The sequence below is a fragment of the Oryctolagus cuniculus genome, chromosome 4, assembly GCF_051225735.1.
Source record: "Oryctolagus cuniculus isolate XC-2025 breed Fujian yellow rabbit chromosome 4, ASM5122573v1, whole genome shotgun sequence".
Classification (NCBI taxonomy): domain Eukaryota; kingdom Metazoa; phylum Chordata; class Mammalia; order Lagomorpha; family Leporidae; genus Oryctolagus; species Oryctolagus cuniculus.
This window is the reverse complement of record NC_142870.1, coordinates 44,040,979-44,057,128: the sequence shown is the minus strand read 5'-3', so window position 1 is coordinate 44,057,128 and position 16,150 is coordinate 44,040,979. Positions and strand designations below refer to the sequence as shown.

The following is a 16,150-nucleotide window of genomic DNA, read 5'->3' as shown; positions in this document are numbered from 1 at the left end:
GTGCCATAGCAGGGAGCTAGATTGGAAGAGGAGCAGCCAGGACTAGAACCAGTGCCCATACGGGATGCCGGCGCTTCAGGTCAGGGCGTTAACCTGCTGTGCCAGAGCACTGGCCCCAAACATTTGAGAGTGACAGTGTTATGTTGAGGACTTTCTAATAATGTTAATTCAGAATAAGACAACTTATAAAAATTATGCAGGCAAGCAAATACTTGAGGATATAATTTTATGATAGCCTTTTTTTTTTTTTTTTTTTGACAGGCAGAGTGGACAGTGAGAGAAAGAGAGACAGACAGAGAGAAAGGTCTTCCTTTTTGCCATTGGTTCACCCTCCAATGGCCGCCGTGGCCGGTGCGCTATGGCCAGTGCATCACGCTGATCTGAAGCCAGGAGCCAGGTGCTTCTCCTGGTCTCCCATGGGGTGCAGGGCCCAAGGACTTGGGCCATCCTCCACTGCACTCCTGGGCCACAGCAGAGAGCTGGCCTGGAAGAAGGTCAACCAGGACAGAATCCGGCGCCCCGACCGGGACTAGAACCTGGTGTGCCGGCGCCGCAAGGTGGAGGATTAGCCTAGTGAGCCATGGCACTGGCCCTATGATAGCTTTTTACTATGACAATATCTACTGTTATTATCACCAAAAATAAATATAAACTAAAAAAATTAAGGATCTAATATTTCTCCCATAATAAATCTTTGGCATTATTATTTATTACTTTGATACCTTGTGGAAAAGTGATAACTAAAGAATAACTATGCAAAAGCTGATGACACATCAGGGCATATTTTAAAAGAATTGATAGAACACTTCCAGAGCCCCACCAACTCTTCAATGTAGACTTACACAGGTGTCCATATTCACTAGCTAACTAGTCCTATGTTCAAACATTAATAGACATAGGCATATCCTATGGATTGAATTTCTTTGTATTTCCTTTGTCAAAAAGAAAATTATTTCATTTGTCAGTGCCTCCATATATCTTTAGAAGATGTTTGTCAGTATTTATTAGCATTGTTGATACAGCTCCATAAATACAACATTCATTTGGTACTCTTCTGCTTGCTCCATATGGCTCAAGCTGGGAAACTTTTGCCTGGAAATTGTCTTATTTCCTGGTATTTTTCATAAGGAAATTGTTTATGTGTCATTCATCAGTTTTATGGCCTTTTGTTCTTGATTTTATAAAGTGGAAGCATGCTCAGTATTCAGTCACACACAGAGCAAACTCATTACAGGATTGTCAATGAGCAATTTACCAAGCAGAAAGTCAAATGTGCTTGCCTGGAATGTGGACTGTGGTGTGTTACTCTCAGTGGAAGTAGCAAGTAAAATTTTACCCACAACTGGTTACCTAGGGGTAATTAAAACCGTTAATCTTTTTATTGATCTTTGACTCTGGTTGCTTACTATATTTAGCAGATAAGATTCATGAGCTACTGGAGTGTGTCCATTGTCAAAATCTCCATCAATAGGTATCCCCTGAAGAGGGCTCTAGGGTAAAGGAGCGTTTATCTGATCTATGCTTATTATGAGGTTCATTCAGACCTGAAACAAATAATTGTTATGCTTTATTAAGAAACAATATTTGCAAACTGTGAAGCCAATGAAAACCGTAACTTTTTATACTACAGCAAAGTGCCACATGCTAAATGTCTTTTGAGTCATATCCGTTGCATTTATTTTATATTTAAGGAGGATACCAGTCCACTTCATAGCATCCAAAAAAGATGTAGGGCAATGTATACTTTTATATTTAGGTGCTCTTTAAAAAAATAAATGTCTACAATTATTTCTCTGAAACGGTAATATTCCATGAGAAAAGCATGCCTTTGTTCACAGATCAGTGATACGGTGATCTTTAACAGATGCTTTGGTGCCATTATCATCTGTCCTAGCCATTTGGCTGTCATAAAAGCTGTACCTATGTGTCCAACTTAGGTTATTATTTCAACAAGATTTGCTGCCTTGTACTATAACAATTAGTTCTTTAGAAGACTGGATCATCAGCCAGTGACCTTGAGCAAGTAGAGAATATTTTAGAATTGGGCATGTGGTAGCTCTTTTGAGTATTTGTGTAGGAAAGTAAAATTTAAGATTCGCAAATATTTTACACTGGCTGCCTTGATCAGCAGTCCATAACAGCCTCAGGTATTAGAATCTTTAAAAATTTTATTTATTTGTTTATTTTCATTTTATGTAGGAAAGAGGGACGGAGAAAAGGAAAGAGAGAGATCTTTCTTTTGCTGGATTATTCCTCAAATATCCTCAATAGCTAGAGCAGGTCCAGGCTGAAGTCAAGAGCCAGAAATTCAATTCAGGTCTCCCACACGGGTGTCTGGAACCCAAGCACTTAAGTCATTGCCTGATGCTCTCCAGCGTGTGCTTTAGCAGTAAGATGGAATCACAGGCAGAGTCAGGACTTGAACTCGGGCACTCTGATAGGAGATATGAGTGATCCACTAAAAATCCTAACCATGGTGCCAAACACCTGCCCTTGAAGTGTTCAAAACTTAGTGATGAGAGTCCATGCCTGATAAATATTGACTGAATCTCTGCACTCACATGAAACTAATCAGAGCTAATATGCAAATGACATAATTTTACAGGACAAAAATGTCAAAATAAATGACAATGTGTGTAGGAAACAATTATCATTCGAAGATTCCCAGTGTCTTCATTCCCTTTCAATTCTGGAGGAATCACTTTTTGTACTGGTGGTGGTGGTAAAAGTCAAGATTCCCTTTTCTTTACAAAAATCATTAGAAGTAGGCCTACCAAAAAACAAACAAACAAACAGAAGCTTGAAAGAGTGAATACTGGGAAAGTAAAGAAACCCAAGTAGAAATGCCCATGAGAGATCACATGGAGAAGCTAAGCTCTGAGTGATACAGCAAGGTGAGTGTCCAGGAGCAAGCTCAGCAGTGGTGGTAGTCTGATTTCTGGTTCTATGACTTTGAATTGTTCCAAATGTCTTGGCCTTTAGCTGTTCTAGAGTTCTAGGCTTTTGATGTTCTCCATTTTCTATGCCAGGTTCTTTAGATTTGTAAGAACTTGGTCAGCCATCCAATAACCTTCAAATACAGATAATTATAATCAATCTTCTTCCGTAGTTAAACAGAGCTCATTTTTATTGTTGTAATCAATAACTGTTGATATTTATTGGACTAATTGTACTTGCACATATGCGGGCAACTCAAAACATTTATGAAAATTAGAAATAAAATATAAGTTTATTTTGGTTATAAAGTTATCTCTTAATTTCATACATATATGTATATATATGTAACGGAATATTACTAAGCCAAAAAAGGAATGAAATCCTGACATTTGCAACAAAATGGATCCAAGTGGAGATTATTATGCTATGTAAAATAAGCCAGATCTCCAAAACACAATGTCATGGGTTCTCTTATTTGTGGTAGTTAATACACAGAGAAAGTAAAAATAAAATGCGTGGAAGTTGCAATATTTAGTATATAGTTATAAGAAGTGCTATACTAACTCATCTATGTAAATGACAATATATTCATTTGAAACATTAAAAAAGAAATGGATGATATCCGGGCCCATGCATAGCAGGTTAAGATTCCACCTGTGGCACCGGCATCCCATCTGGACAACCGGTTCAAGTCCTGGCTGCTCTTCTTCTTCTTCTTCTTCTTCTTTTTCTTCCTCTTCTTCCTCTTCTTCCTCTTCTTCCTCTTCCTCCTCTTCCTCCTCTTCCTCCTCTTCTTCTTCTTTTTTTGACAGGTAGAGTCAGACAATGAGAGAGAGAGACAGAGGGAAAGGTCTTCCCTCCATTGTTTTACCCCCTAAATGGCCGCTAAGGCAGGCACGCTGCCCTGATCCGAAGCCAGGAGCCAGGTGCTTCTCCTAGTCTCCCATGCAGGTGCAGGGCCCAAGCACCTGGGCCATCCTCCACTGCCTTCCCGGGCCACAGCAGAGAGCTGGACTGGAAGAGGAGCAACCAGGACAGAACGGGCACCCCAACCAGGACTAGAACGCCGGGGTACCAGTGCCGCAGGACGAGGACTAGCCTAGTGAGCCGCAGCCAGGGCTGCTCCAATTCTGTTCCAGCTCCCTGCTAATGGCTTGAGAAAGCAGTGGGAGACGGCCCAAGTGCTTGCGTTCCTGTACATACCTGGAAGACCTGAAAGAAGCTCTTGGCTGCAGGCTTCAAATTGGCTCAGCTTAGGCCACTGCGGCTACTTGGGGAGTGAACCAGCAAATGAAAGACCTTTCTCCTGGTCTCTCCCTCTCTCTATCTGTAACTCTGCCTCTCAAATAAATAAATAAAATTTTAAAAATAAAAAGAATTAGAGTTGGGGGGTATGGTGAGGATTTGGGGGGTACTAGTAATTCCTTGTTCTTAATTTGGATGTTGATTATGAATGTGGTCAAAATGACAATAAAACTATTTTATCTCATTTATCTGTACACTTATATGCATTTCCTGGTGTGTATACAGTGTTGCCTTTTTTAAAATAAGATTTATTTATTTATTTGAAAGTGTTACACACAGAGAGAAGGAGATGGAGAGAGAGACAGAGAGAGAGAGAGATCTTCCATCTGCTGGTCCACTCCCCAATGGCAGCAATGGCTAGAGCTGCACCAACTAAAGCCAGGAGACAGGACATTCCTCCAGGTCTCCCAGGGGGTACAGGGGCCCAAGGATGTAGGCCGTTTTCTACTTCTTTCCCAGGCCATAACAGAGAGAGCTGGACTGGAAGTAGAGCAGCTGGGACTCGAACCAGAGCCCATATGGGATGCTGGCACTGTAAGCATTGGCTTTACTCGTTATGCCACAGTGCCGGGCCCTATATACAAGGTTTCAATCAAATGTTTTTAAAAATAAAGTATAACTTTATTTTGATGCAAAAAATATTTGAAATGCATGCATCATAATATTCATTTCATGTGAACTTTAAAAATTTATTTATTTATTTTTTTTTCCACTTTATGCCAGGAATTTAATAACAAAAAATGATAACACTATTCTGTCCTAGAAATTGAGGAAGAAACAGTTATTCTCACAATAAAGGAGAATTTTATATATGTGTTTGTGTAAATATATTTAAATATATATGTATTTTAAAGAGATCCAGTACTTCCCATATAAACCCAATAGGGAAAACCCCAACAATTACCAATTTGTCATTTTTTTAATTGTCTCATACTTAGAGAATGATTGAAAAAGCATATAAAATTAAACTTAATTGTTCATTAGAATTACACTTCAATTGACCAATGGCTTTAAAATAAACAAAAGTCTTGAATACACCAGAAAGCCCTGCCCATTAAAATTCTATAACATACCTTAGGGAAGAGAATGCTCTCACCTCAAAGTTTCTTTGCAAAAGTAAGAAGTTCTCAGTTGATATGACATGGCACGTTATACAGGAGTGACCTTGCATCTAGCTTTCTGTGTTACTCACATTCACGGGACTTCTCTACAGTAGGAAATTCATAGGTTTGGAACTCTTTGTTCAAATTGGAAACTGGGGTTGGTGCTGTGGCATAGCAGGTAAAGCTGCCGCCTGCAGTGCTGGCATCCCATATGTGTACCGGTTTGAGTCCTGGCTGCTCCATTTCCAACCCAGCTCTCTGCTATGGCCTGAGAAAGCAGTAGAGGATGCACAAGTGCTTGAGCCCCTGCACCCATGTGGGAGGCCCAGAAGAAGCTCCTAGCTCCTGGCTTCAGATTAGCACAGCTCCAGCCATTACAGCCAACTGGAGAGTGAAACAGCAGATGGAAGACCTCTCTCTCTGCCTCTCCTCTCTCTGTATAACTCTGCCTTCCCAATAAATAAATCTTAAAAAAAAAAAAAAAAAAAGAAATTGGAAACTCCTCCTTACTCCTCACCTTCAAAGGTTTCTATCCAGTGTGCATCGTCACATGTTTCTGCAAGGACCTGGACAAACAGAAAGCTTTCCCGCATTGCTTACATTCATAAAGTTTCTCCCCACTGTGGGTTCGCTCATGTCTCTGAGAGGAGCTGCGAAGACTGAAGGCCTTCCCACATTCTTTGCATTTATACGGCTTCTCTCCAGTGTGCACCCTCATGTGTCCCTGGAAGCTTGTAGGGTAAATGAAGGCCTTGCCGCATTGCTTACATTCGTAGGGTTTCTCGCCAGTGTGAGTTCTCTCATGTATCTGCACGTAACTGGAACAACTGAAGGATTTCCCACACCGTTTGCATGTGTAAGGCTTCTCCCCAGTGTGAGTTCTCTCGTGGGTCCTTAGTGCACTGAGATAGCTGAAGGCTTTCCCGCACTCCCTGCACTTGTAAGGCCCGTCGCCCGTGTGCGTTATCATATGTCTTCGAAAGTTCTCCACGGAAATGAAGGCTTTCGCACACTGCTTGCATTCATAGGGTTTTTCCCCAGTGTGATTCCTTTCATGGATCTGCAGATCCAGAGGGTAATTGAAGGTTTTCCCACATTTTTTGCATTTGTAGGGTTTCTCGCCGGTGTGAGTCCTTTCATGGATGCGACAGTAACTGAGCCGGCTGAAGGCCTTCCCACATTCTTTACATTTATAGGGTTTCTCTCCCGTGTGCACCCTCAGGTGCACTCGAAAGGCTGGCCGCGCGCGGAAGGCTTTCCCACAGTCCTTACATTTGTAAGGTTTCTCTCCAGTGTGAGTCCTTTCGTGAATCTGGATGGAAGTAGAGCATCTGAAGGCCTTACCACATTGTTTACACGCGTAGGGCTTCTCACCGGTGTGGATTCTCTCGTGTACTCGTAAAAAACTGGGACGAATGAATGCCTTCCCGCATTCCTGGCATTTATACGGCCTGTCTCCATTGTGCGTGATCATGTGTGTTTGCACGCTTGTGCGGGAAATGAAGGCCTTGCCACATTCCTTACACGTGTAGGGTTTCTCACCAGTGTGAGTTCTCTCATGTATCTGAATAGAACTGGGACAACTGAAGGCTTTGCCACACTTCTTACACGCATAGGGCTTTTCTCCCGTGTGAATCCTCTCATGGATTCGGAGAGAACTGGAACTGAGCGATTTACCACAATACTGGCACTCATAGGGCTTCTCCCCTGTGTGAGTCTGTTCGTGTGTTTGAAAAGGTTGGTGATAGATGAAGGTTTTCCCACACTGCTGACATTTATAGGGGTTTTCTCCGGTGTGTGTCCTTTCATGTCTCTGGAAGGATTTGAGATAACTGAAGGCATTCCCACACACCTTACATTTGTAAGGCTTCTCTCCATACTTAGAGCCTGCTAGTTTGTATCCAGCATGAGATCTGATATGCCTAACGAGGGATGAATGAAGCACGTAGTCTTTCCCACACACAGTACATTCATAAGGTTTTACTCCAGTCCTTTTCTCGGTCAGGCTGAGACTTAGAATCTGGCTGAAAGCATCTCCACACTGACTCTCTTTCTTACTTTCACAGTTTCTCTCCACCACACAACTTCTACAGAGGCCAAGTTCCTGATGGTTTCCTGCATCACATCTCTGTAGAGTTTCTTTTGTGAAGGATTCAATAGAGCCCACTCCTCCCGGCTGAAGTTCACAGACACATCCTCAGAGACGACTGAATCCATCTCCCGGCCTCCGGGGCGCCCCGATCTCCCCACTCCGGCGCCCGCGGGTTACCCACAAGCTGCCCCAGGCTACCCAGCGAAGAGACGCGGAGACTGCTAAAAATTTATTTATTTGAGAGGCAAAGAGACAGAGACATGGATAGATGATAGATAGGTAGATAGAGAGCGTTCATCTGACTTCACAGTGTCTCTATGGCTGAGGCTGGGCTGGGACGGAAGTCAGGAGCCAGGATTTCAATCCATTTCTCCTATGTGGATGGAAGGGACCCAGCCATTTGAGACATGATCACTGTCTTCCACTATCTTCTACACTTGAAGGCAACTGGAGTTAAAAGCCAAAGGCCGTTAGCTAACTTAGACACTCCAATATGTTATGTGGGCAACTTAACAGCTAGGCCAAATACGTGCCCCTCAGAATCTGTTTGATAACCCCTCCTACATAAGTATGTGATACAGTAACTCATTTAGTTTGGTAGATTCTACTGGCTGTGAGTATTAATCTTCAATAATATTTTATCATTGTTTCTCTTTACACATTAATATTAATGGTAATTTTCCATTTAAGAATTCAGATTTTAAAATTCTAAAAATATAAATTCAGAGCTGGACATCTAGACAGCTCTATCTCTGATAAATATCCTTAAAAGTTTCTTAGACTCAGGACTTAAGGATTTTTCCTTTCTTTTATTTCCTTTTAACATTCATTTATTTACTTGAGAGACATAGTTACAGACAGAGAGAGGGAGACACAAAGATCTTCCATCCACTGGTTCATTCCCCAGATGGCCACAAAGGCTTGAGGAGAGCTGAAGCCGGGAGCCAGGAGCAGCTTCTTCTGGATATCCCATATGGGTGCAGGGGCCCAAGCTCTTGGGCCATCTTCTACTGCTTTCTCAGGCCATCAGAAGGGAGATGGATGGGAAGTGGAGCAGCTGGGACTCAAACTGGCTCCCATATGGGATGCTGGCACTGCAGGGAGATGCTTAACCTACTGCATCACAGTGCTGGCCCCAGAATTTTTATTTTCTAGTAAATAAACATAAGCACAAAATATACTCATTAATGTGCTCAATACATTATCAGGGAAGAGTTTAATAAATAATTGTTATAAATTGGTAAATAAGCAACTGAATTAATATAATGTTTTTCCTTTTTGTACTTGTCACCAAGTGCTAGTTCTTCATAGTTTTTTTCCTGCTTCCTTTAACATAGCACTGTTTTGCTTTCAAAAGCTCCTTTTACTGAGATGACTGAATTCACCAAATCATTCAGTAACTGTTTATTAGGTACCATTTAATTGACTCAAGGCATTAGTTAATAATGAACCACCCATGAGTTCTGCCTTTTGCCAGCCAACTCCTAGATAGAAAGTAGATAATAAATAAATCAAATTGTGTGTGTGTGTGTGTGTACTTGTGCATGTGTATTTGAGAGAGAGTGAGTGAGGGGAAAAAAGAGAGAGAGAAGTAGAAAGAAGGAAAAGTGTTATAAACAAGGCACACTGAATTCAGGGATGGAGAATGAATAAAGGGAGGAAATATGACCTTGTCTAAACAAGATAAGAATTGGAGAACTCAGAGGGCTTCCATAGCCTTGGAAACTCATTACTGGAGCATAGGGAGATTACTGATGCCATAGACAGGAGTGTCAATTGGTAAAGTCAACAACAGGAGTCACTGTGCACTTACTCCTCATGTAGGATCTCTGTCCTTAATGTGCTGTACATTGAGATTTAATGCTATAACGAGTACTCAAACAGTATATTTCACTTTGTGTTTCTATGGGGGTGCAAACTGTTGAAATCTTTACTTAATGTATGCTAAACTGATCTTCTGTAAAAAAAAAAAAAAAAAAAAAAAAAGGAATTATCAATTCCCAACTTGACTCTCGCTGGGATTAAACATGACAATAGGTCTGATCTGATTTCATCATCATTTAAAAAAATCATCTATTATTTTTCACTTTATGTTTCTGTGTGGGAGCAAACTGTTGAAATCTTTACTTAATGTATACTAAGCTGATCTTCTGTATATTAAGAGAATCGAAAATGAATCTTGATGTGAATGTAAGGGGAGAGGGTTTGGGAAAGGGGAAGGTTGCGGGTGGGAGGGACGTTATGGGGGGGAAGCCATTGTAATCCATATTCTGATCTTTGGAAATTTATATTCATTAAATAAAAGTTAAAAAAAAAAAGAAAGACCTCTCAACGAAAGAGACATATATCAAAGGCTCTAGCAGTAAGTAAAGGAATCAGCCATGAATAAAATAAAGGCCTACATGGTTACATGTGTTAGAAGAAGCGGCATAGAGAAATGGAATATGTGACAAATCTGTAATGTGGTGAGTTTGGCATACGTTAAGAGCTGACAGGAAGTCTATGCGGCTGAATTGTTGGGGGCTAGAGGTAAATGGCAGGAAATGACATTGAAGACGTGGGCAGAAATTTCAAATAATAAATTACTGTCCATGGTGAAGTTGGAAATTTTTCCTGAAAACAATAGGAAGAAGTTGAAAAGTTTCAGAAATGATGTAGTGTGATGTACTTTTTAAGCTGGTTAACGTGAGGATAAATGGAAGGTAGCATTAGAATGGAGGAGAACAGAGAGGATGAACATGATGATGCAGGTTACGGGGGGACGAGAGATGGAGGGAAGCATACTCACTACAGTTTATGACAGAAATATAAGACTTTGGGCCTGGCAACTTGGACTTAAAGGAGGAAGGCACAAAAGTGACTTCATTTGCCAAATACATAGAGATTGTAAGAGCTTTGACTAAATTGGAGTTAGTTCTACTCTTTGGTATACTCTCCATAAAGCCTGTATCAACTGACAATTCAGAAAACATGGAAAATAAAACAAATTAAATACCCTAATATGTTTCAATGAAGAATCCCAAAATTCTGAATAAATATATTAGAATTGCAATAGTAAGGTGAATTCAAGGAGACAAAAATAAATGATTATGGGCCGGCACCACGGCTCACTAGGCTAATCCTCCACCTGCGGCGCCGGCACCCCGGGGTTCTAGTCCCAGATGGGCACCGGATTCTGTCCTGGTTGCTCCTCTTCCAGTCCAGCTCTCTGCTGTGGCCAGGGAGTGCAGTGGAGGATGGCCCAAGTGCTTGGGCCCTGCACCCCATGGGAGACCAGGAGGAAGCACCTGGCTCCTGGCTTCAGATCGGCCTGGTGCGGCGGCCACAGCTCGCAGGCAGTAGCGCCCATTGTGGGGTGAACCAACGGAAAAAAAGGAAGACCTTTATCTCTGTCTCTCTCTCTTTCACTGTCCACTCTACCTGTCAAAAAAAAATGATTATTCGGTTTGACTTTTTGCTCAAGAGAAAGCTGACCTCTGCTGAAGGTCTTGCTTTCTCTGTAGCCCTGCCAAGCAATGACTGGATCTTCCCTGCATATCCCTGCTCCTCTGACTGTGGAGATAAGGTAGACGTATGTGTGGAATTCAAATGTTTTTTCATCACAATAAACATTTTTTTAAAGGTTTTATTTGTTTACTTGAAAGTCAGAGTTACAGAGAGGCAGACACAGAGAAAGAGGTTTTCCACCTGCTGGTTCACTCCCCAGATGGCCACAAAGGCCACAGCTGCGCTGATCCGAAGCCAGGAGCCAGGAGCTTTTTCCAGGTCTCCCGCACAGGTGCAGGGGCCCAAGGAGTTGAGCCCTCTTCTGCTGCGTTCCCAGGTCATAGCAGGGAGCTGGATCAGAAGCCGAGCAGCATGGACTCAACCTGCACCCATAAGGGATGCAGACACTCTGGGTGGCAGCTTTACCCGCTACACCACAGCGCTGGCCCCCACAATAAACATTTTAATCACATTATTCAGTAAACTTTTTGAAGTACTTTATATCTGTCCATAGTGCCACTTTATAGAATTTCGGGACATTCTTCTTTGTGTCTAGCAACAATAACAAATCCAACTCTGAGTCATATATCATAGCACAGTTGTTCTGCAGTTTTAATTTGGTTCAGTGAAATTCTAGATTACGTCTTCTGATTTACCCATGATTGCAGGTCTATCATATCTGTCAGAATATAGGTGATCTCAATACAAAATGGGAAATTCTTTCAAATGTTGGCCATTAATTGCTCTGCTTCAGTAATCTGGTCCTGTTACATACTTGGACCACTACTCTAATTGAAATTAGTGATCTTTAGCATTGCAAATAATTGCAACTCTTGACAAGCTCAATTTCATATATCCTGCTTTCTGTGTATTGATATCATTATACCAATGTTAATTTACATAAGAGAACATTCTTATTATTGGGAAGTAATAAAGTATTTGGAATTTACAGAGCTTGATTTTGACAAATAATTATCAAATTGTGGGAGCAAAATGATGGGTGTTATTTGCATATATTTAATATTTTTCCATATGCTGGAGAAGGTATCAAATAATAGAATTAATATACATTATCATAAGTAATGTCAAATTATTCCAGTTGATATGGTCCCACCTAAGTTGAATAACTATCTAAAAATCATAAAAAAAAAACCAGTTGGTCAACTCATTGTAAATTATGTTAAAATTGCTAGAGAAGAAATGTGTATACAGTGAGAGGTAGGGTTCTAATTATGTTATTCTACATATATAAGTCTGGTTTTGCCAGCACCATTTATTGAACAGACTGTCCTTTCTCTAATGTATGTTATTGGCAACTTTGTTAAAAATCAGTTTGGCTATGTGTGCATGTATTGATTTCTAGGATTTCTGTTCTCTTATATTGATCTATTGGCCAGCTTTCATGCCCATACTATGCTGTTTTAATTATTATAGCTTTGTCATGCCCTTTTAAATCAGATATTGTGATGTTTCCATTTTGACTTTTTCCCCTCAAGATCACTGTGGTTGTTTTGAGTGTTTTGTGATTCCATATGAATTTTAGGATAGTTTTTTCCTAATTCTGAAAACAATCTCATTAATATTTTAAAGGGATTGCATTGAATTTGTAGACTGCTTTAGTTAGTATAGACATTTTAATGATATTAATTCTTCCAGTCCATGAGCAAGTAATAGCTTTCCATTATTTGTGGGTGTGTCCTTAATGATTTCTTTCATCAATGCATTATAATTTTCATTGCAGAGGTCTTTTATTTCTAGATTTTCTGATTTGTTGCCATATAGCTCTTTGTAGTAATTCCTGATGATTTGTTTTATGTCTGTGATATCTGCTGTTACATTTCCTTTTTCATATCTGATTCTATTGATTTGGGTCTTCTCCCTCATTTTTTTTTTAGTTAGTTGCATCAATGGTGTATCCAATTTAATTTTTTCAAAAAACAGCTCTTCATTTCATTGACTTTTTGATTGCTTTCTGGCTTCCATTTTGTTTGTTTCTCTCTAAATTCAATTATTTCTTTCCTCCTATTAATTTTGGGTTTGATTTGTTGTTGTTTTTCTAGGTCTTTGAGATGCATTGGTAGCTCATTTATCTGATGCCTTTCCAAAGTCTTGATGCAGGCACCAATTTCTATAAACTTCCCTGTTAACGCTATTTTTGCTATATCCCATAAGTTTTTATATGTTGTATTATCATCTTAATTCCTTTCCAGAAATTTTTCTATTTATATTTTAATGTCTTTGGAGTATGTTGTTCAGTCTCCATGTGTTTGTATATGTTTTTGAGATTCTTGAGCTGTTAATTTCCAGATTAAAAAAAAAAAACAAATAAGGACAAAAAATTTTCAGCTTCATTCCATTGTGGTCAGTTTGTGACATATTGTGACATGTGGTCATATTGTGACATATTGAATTCTAACTTTTTAATAATTTAATTTCTCTTCAATATCTCTGTCTTCTGGCAGGGTTTTTCATTCATGTCATGTATGGATTTCTTTAACTTATGCTTTTGCTTCTCATATCTTTCAGTAATCTTCTGATCATTCTTTTGAATTCCATTTCAGGCATTTCATCAATCTGTCCTCATATTCTAATATGAGGTATTATTGTTTCCCTTTTAGGGAGTCATTTTATCTTCATCATGTTTCTTCTATTTCTAAGCATTTTTTGAATATCTTGCTGATTTTCTCCTCTGTCAGCTTTTATCTTTGAAATACGCCTCTATGACTTAGTGGAGTATGTGCTCCTTCAGTAGATATTCAGAAGTATACCCTGGGTGGGGCCAGGGAGCTCTGCCCAGTGCTCAAGGGTGGGCAATTATCCAGGATGACAACCAAGTAAATGTGGTTGATCTCTTCCATATTGGAGCTGGGCAGGGGAAGTGTGACCACACCAACTTGCATGATCATAGTGTCAGCCCTTCTCTGCCAAGGTGAACCAGTCACCCATGGTGAGCTCACAGTGCCTAGGCACCTCACCCACACAAGCACATGAACAGCACAAAAGAGCCATGTGCTCTTCAGTGTTGGTGTGGAACCCTGAGTCTATGAAACCAGACACAATGACTGCCCAAAGATCCAGCCATAACCTATCCTAGGTCCTGTGGCAGAGTTACAGGATTCTGTCTCATGGAGCAGGAGATCTACGCTCAGCCCTGCAAGCCTCCCCTGGCTACAGAAGGAGCTGTGGCTTACCCAAAGCCAGATGCCTAACCCATAGGTGTTGGTCAGTGTTCCACCTTGGCAAGTTGAGTCTGGGCACTGCGATAGAGTGAGGGGAGTACTTCATGGGCCTAGGTGGATGTCCTGTCCCCCAACAACCTCCCAGGCTAGATTGAAGGTCAGTGGGGAACCCATATCTATCACTCCAGTAAAATCCCCCAGTTACTCGCAGGCCTCAGCAGCCTCTACTCACCTTACTAAGATGATGTTTCCTCTCTGCTGATTGCAGAGTGCTTTGCTCCAAGAAGAGGGGGTGCCCTCCTGCCACAAGTTGCACATCACTGGATGCTTCCTGGTCACTGCTTCATGATTGTACTTCCCCTGCTGTTCCAGGGTGTCTCTTCTTTTTGTAGAATTTCCCCTGCAAACTTCTCTCCAAGTGTCCTCTGAGAATTCAGCTCATCCCCTTTTCTTCAGCTATCTTGCTATGGTCAGAATCAGCATGTCTTTTCCCAACTCAGCCATCTTGGATTCCCTTCCTATAAATATTCTTAAGCTTGGGGGACAGCCTCAAACAACTAAAATAGGAGAGATTCTAGATTATTCCAGATTTTCCAGATTACTCCAATTTAATCACCTGAGCCTTTAAAGAAGAACATTCTAACTTAAATTAAAATATGTATTATTTTAAAAATGAAAAGAAAGAGAAAGAAAGAAAGAAAGAAAGCAAGAAAGCAGAAAGGAAAGAGAGTGAGGTAGAGATGGAGAAAAGGGGAGAAAGAGGGATAAGAAAAGGAGTATCATTCTTAAAATTGTATCTATGAACTATATTTAATCTGTTAACAACTTATTAAGCATTTTTTAAAAAGAAGAAAATTCTTAAGCTAGATTCAGAGAGATGTGACAGAGAGAGAGGTGGAGGAGAGATAAATCAGAAGGGGACTTCACTTGCCATAACTTACTTGAAGATGGAAGAAGAGGCCCAAGGGCCATGAATGGGGGCAACCCTTCAAGAGAACCTTAACTGACAGCCAGGAGTAAGTGGGGCCCTCAATCTTACCTGAGTGAGCTGCAAAGCTGATTTTTCCCCAGAGCTCCAAGCAAACACACATACACATGCACACACATACAGCTCTGTGGAAACCTTGATTTTTGTCTTATGAAACCAAGAGTAGAGAAACCAGTTGAGCCCACTGCCATGATGGCTCACACAATGTGAAATAACTAATTGATGTTGCTTTAAGTCACTAAATGTATGTTCATCTCTTTTGCAGCAATAGAATCCTAATACAATTATAGAAATAAAAATTGTACACTCAGTCATTCTGTAGACTACAACTATCTAAATTTCATACTTCTTTTTTATTTAGTAAATATAAATTTTCAAAGTACAGTTAATGGATTACAATGGCTCCCCTCCCTCCATAATTTCCCTCCCACTCACACCCCTCCCATCTCCCACTCACTCTCCCATTCCATTCACATCAAGATTCATTTTCAATTATCTTTATATACAGAAGATCAATTCAGTATATATTAAGTAAAGATTTCATCAGTTTGCACTCACACAGAAACACAAAGTGTAAAATATTGTCTTCTTTTTTTTTTCCCATGGTGTCTTGGCTTTCCATGCCTAAAATACTCTCATGGGTTCTTCAGCCATATCCCAATGCCTTAAGGGCTGATTCTGAGGCCAGAGTGCTATTTAGGACATCTGCCATTCTATGAGTCTACTGTGTATCCCACTTCCCACAACTATTCTTAGGTGTTTAAATTTTAACTGAAAAGTTATCCCTGTTAAATATAAGAGTGGGAATAAGAGAGGGAGGAGATGTACAATTTGGGACATGCTCAATCGGACTTGCCCCAAATGGTGGAGTTAGAATCATGCCAGGGGATCCCAATACAATCCCATCAAGGTGGCATGTACCAATGCCATCTCACTAGTCCAAGTGATCAATTTCAGTTCACAATTGATCACACTGATAGGTCTAAGAGTCAAAGAGATCACACAAACAAGTCTAATGTCTGCTAATACTAGCTGATAAATTTCATACTTCTTAGAAGTG

At 40.5% G+C, this 16,150-nt stretch overlaps 1 protein-coding gene across 1 annotated transcript; it reads right to left on the bottom strand.

Annotated features, from left to right (window-relative positions):
* Positions 1 to 5,142: 5,142 nt before the first annotated feature.
* Positions 5,143 to 7,653, bottom strand: LOC100339500 (uncharacterized). Its single transcript, XM_008267103.5, has one exon. It carries the CDS (start codon positions 6,817 to 6,819, stop codon positions 5,875 to 5,877), a length of 945 nt encoding a protein of 314 aa, XP_008265325.3. The 5' UTR covers positions 6,820 to 7,653; the 3' UTR covers positions 5,143 to 5,874.
* Between the last annotated feature and the right edge of the window lie 8,497 nt (positions 7,654 to 16,150).